Source organism: Otolemur garnettii, unplaced genomic scaffold, assembly GCF_000181295.1.
Source record: "Otolemur garnettii isolate 467f Iridium unplaced genomic scaffold, OtoGar3 scaffold00103, whole genome shotgun sequence".
Classification (NCBI taxonomy): domain Eukaryota; kingdom Metazoa; phylum Chordata; class Mammalia; order Primates; family Galagidae; genus Otolemur; species Otolemur garnettii.
Genome location: NW_003852498.1, coordinates 1826970 through 1837417, shown reverse-complemented (window position 1 = coordinate 1837417; position 10448 = coordinate 1826970). Strand labels below are relative to the sequence as shown.

The window sequence follows — 10448 nt, the reverse complement described above, 5'->3', positions numbered from 1 at the left end:
GACCCTTACCCACTGAGATCCTTATCCTCCTGGAATTTTTGCTTAGTCTTTCTTCCACAGTTAAGTCACTAAATTTGGGGAGATCAAGTTTCTTTTCCCTCCCCCATGTCCTTGCCCGGGTCTAGACTTAGTGTGCTGTTTTAGGATACTGGGCACGCTACGGGTGAAAGGCAAGAATAATGCCTTGAGTTCTTTTTCATGTCCCATGTAACAGTGAAGCCTGGTTTCATTTTTTTTGCCTGGATAATTTTATCCACCAGGCGCAACCTTTGCCCCAAACACCCTATTCACTTTACACAAACCTGTTGACCTCACGCCTAAGTCAGCTTTTCTTGAACCCTAATCTGAACAAATAAACATTCGTCTGATCAGCGGATGTCCCGTCAGGAAGGGCCGGCTTGGGCAGTGCTGGCTCAGCTAGCCCGCCACGCCGCCGCTCGGGTTTTGATTTCCTCTTTCTTCTCTGATTTTAAGAAGTGAGACAGAAAAAGCAATTCCTGTTAACCACTTAGACAATGCAGGGGACTTCAGATTCCATTCAAGGAAGCTGGCTTCATCAAGGTAACAAAATGGACCACTGACACCAGAAGGGGCCTAGGCAGCAAGACATGGAGGAGGTGGCATCAGGTAAACCCCAGGGGTGAGGGTAGGGAGCAGGCAGGGCTGAGCTGGGAACCGGCACGTTGCCCAAGAGGGAAGGCCAGAGAGCGACTCTGCGCCCCGGCGTGGACGAGTGCGGGAGTTCAGGCTGGGAAGTGGGTCGCCACGTGCTACAGAGGCGGGGACAGGGCCCTCCTCCCTTCCTCTGTAAAGGACGCTGGGCAGGATCGTGGAGTTTCACAGCGGACCTGTCAGAGATAAAGAGACGGGAGGTCCGGAGCACGCTAGAGAAAGAGCGAGCAGGAGTCAGAGACCGAGTCTTACGTACACACACACAGAAAGCCGCAGAGACAAACTGTTAGGTGAGAGGCGAGCGAGCCCTTCGTGATCCTTCCTACTACTTTGCCTGTCCCAGAGACGAGATCGGGAAGGGCGGGTCAGGTTTAGACGCTCAGACCTCAGGACTCCAGAGGAGCCGTTTTATGTCTGCAGCTCTTGGGGACTGAGCGCAGGTCTCACCCTAAGATTGCGGCGGAGAGAGTCGCGCGGAAAGACAGGAAGAGGAGATGGGGTTCTACAGTTCCGTGGTTTTAGCTATTCCCAAGGAGTGGCGTGGTATGGGGCATCACATCCGATAGGAGCGTGTGTCACTACACTGTACACAAATCCTGAGGCGTTCGCAAACCCGGCTCCGGGGCAGCTGGCCCCACGCCCGGCCGGGCATTCTAGGGCACCTGCCACGCTGTGTCCCGGGGGTGGCCGGCTGGTAGGCCAGTGGCCTTTATCTCTGTCCCTCTTTGTTCCCTTTATCTCAGGCTCTCTAGGAGGCCCGGGGGACCCACTCTGCCTATCGCTACCCGCGGCTGTGCGGCCACTTCAATGACCCGCAGGTCGCCGGCTGCTGCTCTTCCGAAGGCGGCGGAGAACTAGGGGCGCCGCAGCTGACTCCGACCCGCGCCGCCGCCCGACCTGCGCGCCCTTGGGCACCGACGTCCCCCTGCGCGCCAGCCCGCCGCGGGTCCTCGAGGGGAAGCCCCAGCCAGGATGGCCCCGGGCCGGGCAGTGGCCGGGCTCTTGCTGCTGGCGGCCGCCGGCCTTGGAGGAGTGGCAGAGGAGCCCGGGCTCGCCTTCAGCGAGGATGTGCTGAGCGTGTTCGGCGCGAATCGGAGCCTGTCGGCGGCGCAGCTTGGCCGCCTGCTGGAGCAGCTGGGAGCCGCCCCCAGCCGGGGCGCCGCGGAGCCGGGCCAGCTGCACTTCAACCAGGTACGGCGGCCGGCCCGCGCGCCCCGTGTCCTCGGGGTCCGTAGATTTCCACTGGGATATGCATTTTTATTTGGGAAAAGTTCAGGGGAAAGAATTTCTTTATATTTTAAAAACGGGGCGCAGTCACTGGTGGCACTTGATTTTCGCTAGACCGACTAAAGGGCTAACGGGCTGGTTTTGTTAAGGGATTTGGCAGCTAGAAATTTCAGTTTTGTGCCTGATGACCTGAAAGGTCGGACGCTTGTGGTTCTAGGATTTTGCGGAAAGGTTTATATAGCACTTCTGTGATTCCAGCACTTTGAGAGACCCAGTCAGGAAGGATTACTCAGGGCTAGGAATTTGAGACCACCCTGGGCAGCATAGCGAGATCTCATCTCCACAAAAATTTTAAAAAATTAGTTAGGCTTCATGGCATGTACCTATAGTCTTAGGCGCTTGGGAGTCTGAGCCAGGAGGATGGCTTGAGCCTGGGAGGTGGAGGCTGCAGTGAGCTGTGATAGCACCATTGCTTTCTAGCCTGGGTGACAGAGCGATAGCCTTTCCCTTAAAAAAAAGACAGACAAACAGAAAGAAAGACAGAAAGAAAAGTTTATGAAGTAGTTAAGGGTGGAAGCCACCCGAAGAGATGGTTTTTACATAGAAATGACATATTTAAATCTTCCCTAAAAGATAACTGCTTACCCATTTCCTACAAAGCTAGCAAGGTAGAAATCTACCTTGGTAACTGGTGGGGAAACCGGGGAGGCCTCGAGACCAGGATCACAATTTGGTGATCAGTTGGTGGCAGACAGAGTTTAGAGTGCTAGGTCTTCATCATGGATCAGGCTGTGTGTCTGATTTTAATATTCATTCAAAATAAAAAAGTGCATTTTTCCCCAATACATACACACGGTGTTGTCTAGGCATTTGGTAATACCTTGAGTTTATGGACAACTTGAACTCTCTAGAAGCAATTAAAGGTCACACCAACATAAAAGTAAAATATTTCTAATAATTTCTGTAATAAATATTCAGTGTTTGGGTAGTTTTTAAAATTGTGAAGTAGTCAAAGCGTGGTTTCTTCATCCTTCCCAAACCACTCTCTCCTTTAAAAAATTGAGTTAACTCAGCGGTTTTGATTTTTTCCTTCTATTCCTGCTGCACGATGATTGACACCTGGGGTTGGACAGCAGCATGCAGCCTTTTCCAGACTGTTTGCCATTTTTGGATGATGTTCATTTGTTACAAAAAGTTTTTGTGGTCCAAGGTGTTTGGGGAATGCTCCATTCCTGGAAATTTAGCATTTCCTAATGAATGTGGCCTGAGATAACAGGTGCACTTTCGTAAGATAAATTCCTTGTTAATGACATTATAGGCAGGTTGGTATTCTTTTGGTTAGAACTGTCTTGCCTCAACCAAAATACACGTACTGAAGAAGAAGTTGAACTTTCTGATGCTGTGGGGTATCAGAGGTGGTCTCTCTTTGATCTAGAAGGCTTTTGTGGTCTCCCTTTTTTTTTAGTAAACTGTCTATAGTTCCAATTCTGGCCATGGTATTATATTTGGGTTAATGTCTGAGAAATATGTTGGGAAAACTGAAATGCCCAGATGATATTTTAGGAAATAAAACAAATAACTTCCTAAGTATTTCCTGGCTAGTTGCCGTCTCTTCAAATAGGGGAAACAGCTGAGCTGACTGCAATACTTCCAGGTAGGTATGGTCTTGTGCTTGCAAAGAGGCTTAGGGACTGGAGTTGAAGCTGCCTATCTGTGGCCCACACACTGTTTTGACTTAAATGATCTCCTTATCTTTCAGTGTCTGGAGGTGCTGATGAATTTTAAAGGGGCAAAAGACCCCCTATGTCACAAAGACTCTAGAAAATACGCCTAACTTATTTAGAGAAATTGGTTAAGCTTACTAGCAAAGTGCTTCTCAGATGCCTTGATAGGTAAATTATGTGTTTCCTGACATCTTGTTTCTCAGTCTCACGTTTGCATTTTTAACCATCCTCATTATGGCCTCTGAGACAGGAAGCAGCCCATAATTAGCTTGGAGACAAAAGGAAGCCAAGGAAAATTTACCGCTTAATCAGGGTTAGCAAACATCTCTTTGATGTTCTAAAAAGTCATAATGAAAAGCAACAATTGTTGGTTGAATGATGACAAATGAAATGCCAATCCATAAGAATCCATTACTTTGCTGGCAGTTCATGGATGTAAGCCAAGGCATTCATATAGGCTCCGGGATGAAGTCATCTAATTTGAAGTAAAATATAGGGCCCTTAATGTCTATATACCTTCAAGAATGCAATGGTCAATTAACTTCTGTAATGGAGTAGAATAAATTGTCTATTGTGTATAGGTCTATTGTGAGAAACTTGATATTCTGCCTTAAAAAAAGGCAGAGAAACTAGTTTGTTTCTATAGGCCAGGAATTAATTGAATCTTTTATAAGCTCCATCTACAAATAACATTGTTCCTTTGAATGAAGTCTGTGATATTTGTTATGTCAGCTTCTCTCAGGTAATAGATGGGTGAACTCTGGAGGCTTGCTGGACAGTTTGGGAAGGTTTTCTAATTTTTTTTTTCCAGTAAATTATATTAACTTGTTGCTCTGCAATAGATATGAAAGTAACCTGAATTCAAGGTGGAGACAGTAGAACGATTCAATTTATTGTTTTGCTTTTGATGGTTATGGAAGGCACAAAGAGTTAAATAGCAGCAGCAACCCAAAAAATGAAGGGGAGGGAACTCTTCCTGCCATGCGCATCACTGGGGTCCTTGTTTCTGGGTGTAAGTCTGGAAGCCTCAAATGTCTGCATATCCTGGGGTCATTACTCTAGGGGATTTCAGAATGGCCTCAGAGCTGCTTTTGGTTTGTTCAGATGTTCATTTTCCTTCATTTCTTCTTCTCAAACACCTTACGTCCACATTTTTATGGGAAGACACTGGTTAAACAGCCTGATGAAAGGGAAAATCCAATTCCGCAAATGATCACACAAAGCTGCTGGAACTGTCTCTGTCTAGCGGCTCAGTCTCCCAAGTTCTGAGGTGTCTGTCGGGGTGCTGGGCTGTGGGAGGGGAGGTGGCAGGTTGGAGCTGGGCATGACCCTTGTTTCACGGGTCAGCCTGGCGCTTTTTCTCTCCTGCCTACATCTCGGTGTGTTTTGCAGCCCATGGCTTGCATCATGTTTTTTTCCTTTCATAGTCCTACTGTCATTTACTTGTTGGAACCCTGTATTTAACCTCTTTTGCTTCGAATTTAGTCTCCCAATAGCAATACTCTTTGCTTTCAAAAAGACTCCATTAACTGTGGCTGGTAAAGTCTCAATCTCGACCTGGCATTCAAGGCCTGCTCCCTCTGTGTCAACTATTTCTCCAGCATATGGCGCCGGCGCCCTACTCCTTTGAGCCACAGGTGCCACTGAAAGGGCCAGACCAACGCCATTTTGTCGTTTACTACATAAGCTCTGTTAAAACTGCAGGGCCACTCCCTGCTGCCTCCCCCACCCCTGGTTGCACAGCCATTAAGCCGTTGAATTGAGTCACCTAAGGCAGACAGCTGCCGTAATAGGCAATAAGTATCAGTTCCCTTGAACAGCTCCCATAATAGGCAATAGGTTTCTACTTCCTTGAAATTCAGGTGTCTCCTTCAACTACCTAATTAGGCTACACCACCTCTAGCCCTGGTTAAGAAATCCCCCACCCCTCACCTGTACCAATCCAAATCCTCCTTTACTAGTGAAATCGCCAACCACAAATCAAGAGTGTACCCGTAACGGACCCTACCCTTCTTGCTTTCTGTACCCCATAAAAACTTGCTCTACCCCGAGTTCGGGGCTCGTCCTTGGCTTGCATGCCAGGAGAGTCTGGGCTTCCCGGGGCCTGAATAAAACTCATCTTGTGCTTTTTACATCGGAGTGAGTCTTGGATTCGTCTGTTTGGGCTGTTTGGGAGAATAATTTTTCAGACCTAACACCACCAGAATTCCCACTACTCTTGCTCAACCACCTCTTAGCTCATTATCTTTTTTTCTTTGAATCGCCCTATCAAAATCTACTTTTAAAAAAAGTCCTGTTAAACTTTGCTGTATATCCTTTCTGGGCCATCACTGGCAGCACTGATTCTCTGATTTCTCCATTTTTTGAATTCCTGAAATATTTTTTTATTATGCTAATATTACTTTATTTATATGTTAAACAGACAGTTGAAAGAGTACTACACTCTAATCAGAGTGGCCCTTTGAAAATACTAATCTGATCATATCTTTCATCTCATTAAAACAATTCAGTGCCTTCAAGATAAACTTCAAATGCCTACTTTTTTTTTTTTTTTTTGAGACAGTTTCACTGTGTAGCCCTTGGTAGAGGGCTATGGTGTCACAGTTCACAACAACCTCAAACTCTTGACCTTAAGGGATTCTCTTGCCTCAGCCTTCCAAGTAGCTGGGGCTACAGGTGATGCCACAGTGCCCAGCTATTTTTTGGTTGTAGTTGTCACTGCTGTCGAACCTGCCAGCTCTAGTATATGTGGCTGGTGTCCTAGCCGCTGAGCTACAGGCACTGAGCCTCAGGTATCATTTTAGACATTACTTCTTTTAAGTAGCCCTTCTTGATCTGCTCAAGAGTTTAATAGGAATCTCTTTTATGTGATCCTATATTAATTGGTACCTGTGTAATCATAACATATTTTATGCTGCAATCATATTATAATGTGTTAATAATTTTGTATGTATTATAGTTTTCTGTTTACATGACTGTGACCTCTGCCACCTTCAGTAGATTTTAAGCAAATTGAAGGGAATGACCTGTCTCATTTCTCTAGGGACTGGATAGTTCTTGGTTCTTAACATGTATTCATTAGAAACATTTTGAGTAAATGAGTGGAGATTGCTTAAGATGAGTGATATTGTAGCAGGAAACTGATGCAGACAGAAGACTCTAGGCACCAGTTGATTAGAGGAAGCGGGTTTATTCTGCCGAGGGTACTCGGAACACCAGCATGTTTCCCAAAACCGAGCCCCCTGACTCAATCTCTTGCCCCTCTTTTATCCACCTTTCAGGGTGGGAGTGCATGTGAGGGTCATAAGACAGAGAGACATGACATCATCCTCAAGGTCCTGGGCTCAAGGGGGAAGGTCAGATTCGCCCTCGTCTTTGAGACCTGTCGACCACCTGCCCCAAAGGCAACAGAAACCCAAGGAAGTTACTAGGTTACAATCTACGCCCCACGTATGTCAGGGGAGAAACACGCAGACAGCAGAAACGCCTGTGGCTTGGCTGAGGCCTACACAGAGTGGCTAGGATAGATTCTTTTAGCTCTGCTTTTACTTTCTTGCCTCAATATGATCTGGGTTCTTGCATGATTTTACAGTTCACTGGAGGAAGCATGACATATGCACATATAATTATAACGTATGTTAGAATAACCTAAGTCTAATTAAAGAATTGCAAACGAAAGTGGGATCAGGCCTGGTTTTGGAAAATTAATCTAATGTATGAGTGTGGAAGGTATTGGAGCAGGTCAAGGTGGAGTTAAGGAGGCAGATGCAGTGACTTGTGTGAAATGTAATGATCACTTGAATCTGAAGATAGTCCGAAGGCAATAGAAAGCCTCTGCCTCCAGAATCTTCTGGAATAGCAGGCGTGGATCAAGAGTATGAAAAAGGCCGTAAGGCTAAACGTTTTCTACTTCAGTCTTTTGCCTATGATGGTAATTTAACTATTAGATCTTTTCCTTCATTATCTTCTTCACCAGAGAGAGAGGGGGTGAGGAGACTCTTGGCTCCTATCAGGGGATGGCCAGGCTAGTGGTGTGCAGTAAACAGAAGGGCACATCTGTGTGCGGTCACTGCACACATGTGGTCACTGCATACCTGCATTGCTTGTTGTCATCTCCTGTACTCTTCCTGGGGTGGGGGTGGTGACGGATTTGGTGAGGGAGTTTCTGGGAAGCACTGTGGACAAAAGAGATAAAGACCTTTTTCTTTTTTTTTTTTTTGCCTTTATTTGCTGAGAAATGGTGGTGGTAAACCTGATAGGAATGCCTTCTAACTTGTTTACTCAGGTGGGAAACCAGAAGGGCAGGGCTGTCTTGGGCCTCTTGTCAAATATCCTCTAAGACAAGGCCCCATTCTGATCCTCTATAGCACTGGCACATCGGTTGACTGTGCACAGTGTACTGATGTGTTTCAAGAGCTAAGTTTGCCTGGGTGGCTGGTGTGATTGAGAACCATTTAGGAAAATACTTCTCATTCTTACCATATCTAACTCTAAATTGCTTTGTATAATACATTTCATACATAATTACTGCTAGAATTTATTATTATTTTACTATGTGACATAGTTCTTTTAACCAATTTATTTGATTTATCACATTTCATACAATAACCCTATGATAAAGGTGCCATTATTAACTTCATTTTACATATAAGGAAAACATGGCCCAGAGAGGTTAAGTAATGAAGTCTTGACTTAAGTGGTACAACTCTGGGCAACATTTAACACTGTGCTATAGGGCATGTTTTGAGTTATAGTCTGTGACATACCAGCCAGAGCAACCATTACTTCCGAGTTTGGGCTATGGACAAAGGTTACTCATCATTGATAACTTAATCAGCAAGGCCCCATTACTTATTCACCCGTAAGGAACTAACTAGGGCTACAGAGGCTCCAGGCATGATGACTGGTCCTTGCCTTCAGGAGCCTTATAATTTAATTAGGAAATAAGATGAGAATTTGTGAAATGTTAGGAATGCAAGATGAAATTGCAGTAGTTGAGTAATCACCAAAGCTAACATTGTAAGGCGTAATCAGGAGGGCATGTGTGATTAATTGTCAAGTGGCTACTAGACAGCACATGCTATTGGTTTAGAAGGGTGAAGGATCCTTTGTGGCTGGAAATGCCTCCTGGAAGAGTTACAATGCAGTCAATTCTGCTTCTCTGTTTGATTTTTGAAATGATTGATTGATTGACTATCTGCTACCAAATGTGTGTATGGATTTTCATGTGAGTTACATTAATTCTCTTTTATAGAATGACATTTCCTTTCATTCTTTCATATATGATAAATTTGGGGGGGCAATATTTTGAGTAACAGTAGTAGTTTTTTTCTGTGGATAGACTTTGGGTATGAGGGAAATACCTATGTCTAGCGTGAAAACTTTCAGTCAACTTCACACTTTCACTCTAGAAGGGTTCTGGCAATGAATCCACTCTCCCTTATGGCAGTGTACAGTGGAAATTTTCTTTTATCATGCCTCTGAAACAGCTACATACTTGGCTGCACACCACTGGAGAAAGTGGTTGGTGCATAGGCTTTAGGGAATGAGTGGAAGCCAGGAGGGAAGAGGAGGTCAGCAGAGTCCTTGGACAGAATCACCGACTCTAACTGTAGGCAGGATATTGTTGCTAGATGGGAGTTTTTGAGCTTTCTTACATAGTTATCAGAAGAGGAGTGGGGAAAATTTCTTTCCTTGATAGAAGTAGATTTTTACTTCTGTCTAGGGATGTTCAAAGTAGAGTAGCTGAGTAGCTGGGTGGGAGATTCGCAGCTACTATACTTCCCATGGTTTACACCATCTTAGGAGGTACTGAGGGGCAGGGACTTAGTTTCCCCATCATAAAAATCCTTTGCTTTTCAATTATGACTGTACTTGAAGGGTGTTTCCTTTCAATTCAATGTATTTCTGAGTCCTCTATATTATCAATTTCGTTTAGTGGTAGTAGGGATAAGGAGAGAAAGAGAGGAATATAAGTAGGAATGGAAAATAAAACCTGAAGTTGAGAAGGCTCAACATTCCTCAGGGAAAAGAGAAGCAACCCTCCATAAAGGCAGCTTAATATGGTTGGTAATAAGAGTTTGCAAGTTACTTGTATTCAGAAAAGTGTTTCCTCAAGGGATGCACACATTACTAAGTGAAAACAGCCAATAATTAGGATCACTTACAGTGGAACTTATTATTATTTTTTTAGGAGTGTTACTAAATGCTAGCCAATCTCAGAAGCTGCAGTTTTCAGAGTTTTTTTCATTTCCAACTCCATATAAGAGTAGATTCCTGTTTGTAAAAGAAACTAATTTATTTTTAAACTATTTTCACTTGTCTGTTTCAAATGGGTCAGTTTTGAGATTTATTTTGTAAAGAAATGAAACTATCATCCTGATGATGGGATTGGGGAGCGTAGACAACCTTCAGAACGGAGCCTTGTTGAATTTGGTTTCTGTCCTCTTCCAAAGATCCCCTGTTGTTTTTCTTGGCCTGAAGTTTAAGAAGAACAAAAACAAAAACCTGTGAGTCCAGATCAAAGGTAAACCTGAAATGTAGCATTATGCCTTCCAATTCCACATTCTTAACACCTTGACTTTTTTTTTTTTTAAATAACTAACTGAATAGTCAGAGGAAAAAAAAAATAAAGTGAGCATTGATAAAAGGCCTCTGAGGTTTTAGTTCTGTTAATCTGATTCAGAAACAATCCATAATTTTGTATTTTATTTGGTGGGCTTCTTGAATTTCTAACCATTTTAGAGAATACAGCAGGATAGGTAACAGTTTGGCCTCTGTTGTCAGATGGACCTGGGCTGAAATTTTGATTTTGTTGCTTACTTG

The 10448-nt window shown here is 44.3% G+C and overlaps 1 protein-coding gene across 2 annotated transcripts in view; it reads left to right on the top strand.

The window, feature by feature from the left end:
* The first annotated feature begins 428 nt into the window (after window positions 1-428).
* The window catches only part of SLC39A8 (solute carrier family 39 member 8), a 60557-nt gene continuing 50537 nt past the window's right edge, over window positions 429-10448 (top strand). The window contains exons 1-3 of one of the 2 annotated variants that reach the window (XM_023517043.1): window positions 429-627; window positions 814-962; window positions 1416-1863. In XM_023517043.1, coding sequence (XP_023372811.1) covers window positions 1645-1863 — 219 coding nt within the window. In that variant the 5' untranslated portion in view covers window positions 429-627; window positions 814-962; window positions 1416-1644. The remainder of the gene's footprint in view (window positions 628-813; window positions 963-1415; window positions 1864-10448) is intronic. The other variant, XM_023517044.1, reaches the window with a different exon arrangement.